Source organism: Penaeus japonicus, unplaced genomic scaffold (genome assembly GCF_977035675.1).
Source record: "Penaeus japonicus unplaced genomic scaffold, GWHDUDI00000001_assembly GWHDUDI00000031, whole genome shotgun sequence".
In the NCBI taxonomy this organism is placed as follows: Eukaryota; Metazoa; Arthropoda; class Malacostraca; order Decapoda; family Penaeidae; genus Penaeus; species Penaeus japonicus.
The window spans coordinates 12,385,938-12,388,437 of record NW_028234433.1 but is presented as its reverse complement, the minus strand read 5'-3'; the positions used below and the strand labels follow the sequence as shown (position 1 = coordinate 12,388,437).

Here is a 2,500-nt window from a genome sequence, read left to right as displayed (position 1 = left end):
TACAACGTTTTGAAAGATTCGCAAAGTTACACAAGTGGAATAACAGTGATTATCACGTATATTTAGGTTCACTTCTTAGGGGTCATGCTCTTAAGGTTTATGTATCGCTGCCAGATGATACTGTGGGTGATTATGCCAAACTGAAAGACGCCTTGCTAAGAGCCCATTCAGTAGACGCCGACATGTATAGACGGAAATTTCGTGAGAGCAAATGTCGGGAAAAAGAAACTTATGTCCAGTTGGTTGCTCGAATGGAACAATATTTGGATCGATGGATTTCCCTGAGTAATGTCAAGAAAGATTTCAATTCATTGTTTGATTTTTTGATAAGAGAGCAGCTTTTAAGCAGTTGTAATTCTGATATGAGAATCTTTTTGAAGGAACGTGAGTTTGAGACTGCAGTAGAGATGGCTGATTTCGTAGTGCTTATTTGTATCGCGGTAAGAAGACTAATCAATCTCACTTCTTAAATTTAAACCAGCAGAATACAGACATTAATTCTGAGGTGGCATGTCATGGGTGTGGAAAAGTTGGTCATATTAGGACTAATTGCCCAGATAATCCGAGAAATTATAGGAACAAAAGTAAGACTGTTAAAGTAAATTTTGTGTTTGAAACAGAGCTATCACCAAATAACTGTATGTTTGACTCTAATGATTTCATCTTCAACAAACCCGCAGAAATAATACTAGATTCTGGATGCTCTTCCATCATTGTGAAGGATTCATTAGTTCCCTCTGAATATGAGATGGGTAAATTAGTAAAGGTGCATGACTATTTGGGCATCCGTAAGTATTTCCCTCAAGTCAGGTGTTTCATTAAAAGCAGGTTTTATACTGGTTGGATGAAGGCTATAGCTGCCCCATTAAGTTCGCAGATGTACTGATTGGTCTTATTCCAGGTGTGAGATTGCCAACCGAACCCTGTCCTTCTGATGACCCAAACCTTCCTTCGGTTGATAAAGCTGATCTACCATCCTCAGTCCGTCCTAACCGTCTGAAACTCTGGACACAATCCATCCGAACAATCCTGAAACTTCCTCTCCTATCCTGAACCCCATTGATGAAAATCAGGTATGTACTGCACACTCTGAAGTAAAGAAAACGGAGTCGCATTTACCTATAGTTTCGATGGCCGTTCAAATTCGTGCTAGTAGTAATAAGGAGACTGAAATTAAAACACTTTCTTGTCCGGTTATGGAAAAGTTGGATTTGAGTAAAGATTCGTTTCTTCGTGACCAGAATTCATGCCATACATTAAAGGTAGTTAGAGAAAAAGTAGAGCTTGGATCAATAGAAAAGGTAAAGTCTAGATCGGTCAAGTATGAACGAATTAATGGCCTCATATACAGGGTATGTTATCAAAGTAAATATGAGTACGAAATTGATAACAGACAGTTGTCCCTGCTGTGTACAGAAGTAAAGTTCTTCAGCTTGCTCATGATTCCATGACTGCTGGTCATTTTTCACACCGAAAAACTAGCTTAAAGGTATTTGAAAACTTCTTTTGGCCAGGTGCAGGAGCTGATACAAAGAGATACTGCAAGTCGTGTCACATCTGTCAGAAGGTATCTCCTAAGGGCCTAGTTAAAAAGGTACCTATGAAAACTGTACCTGTAATACAAGAACCATTTTCAAGAGTAGCTATTGATATCAAAGGACCACTCTCTCCTAGCTCCGATCGGGGACATAGATATATTCTAACCCTAATTGATTATGCTACACGACATCCCGAAGCTATTCCTCTAAAGAATATAGATACACTATACCATTGCTGAGAGCCTAGTAGATATTTTTGCTCGCGTAGGCATTCCTAAGGAAATTCTATCCGATTGAGGAACTCAATTTCGATCAGACCTTATGAGTGAAGTTCATAGACTCCTGTCCATTAAAGCCCTCTACACTACGCCTTATCATGCTAGCTGTAATGGGATGGTTGAACGTCTCAATGGCGTCCTTAAATCAATGCTGAAAAAGCTCTGCTTTGCTCATCCACGTGATTGGGATCGTTATTTACCAGCGGTTCTCTTTGCATACAGGGAAATTCACCATTTGAATTGTTGTTATACGGGAGAACAGTAGGAGGTCCCTTGAACATTTTACATGAACTTTGGTCGAATAAACAGATTAACCATGAAATAAAAAGCACATATCAATATGTTACTGATCTGAGAGCATGTTTGGAAAAGACTGCTAAATTAGCTGCAGCTAAAGCAGCAGCAGAAATTAAAAATACTATTATGACTTGAAATCTAAGAATAGAAAATTAGAAATTGATGACGAAGTCCTTGTCCTTTTGCCCACAGATCACAATAAATTGATAATGCAGTGGAAAGGTCCCTATACTGTAGTTGCATGTAAAGATAATGGTGTTGATTATTCTATCAAGGTTCATGGAAAGTGCAAATTATGTCATATCAACATGCTTGAAAAGTAATACAGAGGAGAAAATGTATCTTCTAAAGAGAACAAAGTAGTACAGATTTGTGTTGTTGAGGATG

The 2,500-nt window shown here is 38.4% G+C and overlaps 1 protein-coding gene across 1 annotated transcript in view; it reads left to right on the top strand.

The window, feature by feature from the left end:
- LOC147468037 (uncharacterized) overlaps window positions 1-1,777 on the top strand; it is a 2,798-nt gene extending 1,021 nt beyond the window's left edge. The window contains exons 2-6 of the mRNA XM_086555419.1: window positions 1-440; window positions 482-788; window positions 902-981; window positions 1,074-1,301; window positions 1,394-1,777. The exon at window positions 1-440 is cut by the window's left edge and continues 254 nt beyond it. Of these exons, the coding sequence (XP_086411545.1) occupies window positions 1-440; window positions 482-788; window positions 902-981; window positions 1,074-1,301; window positions 1,394-1,777 (1,439 nt within the window). The remainder of the gene's footprint in view (window positions 441-481; window positions 789-901; window positions 982-1,073; window positions 1,302-1,393) is intronic.
- The last annotated feature ends 723 nt before the right edge of the window (window positions 1,778-2,500 follow it).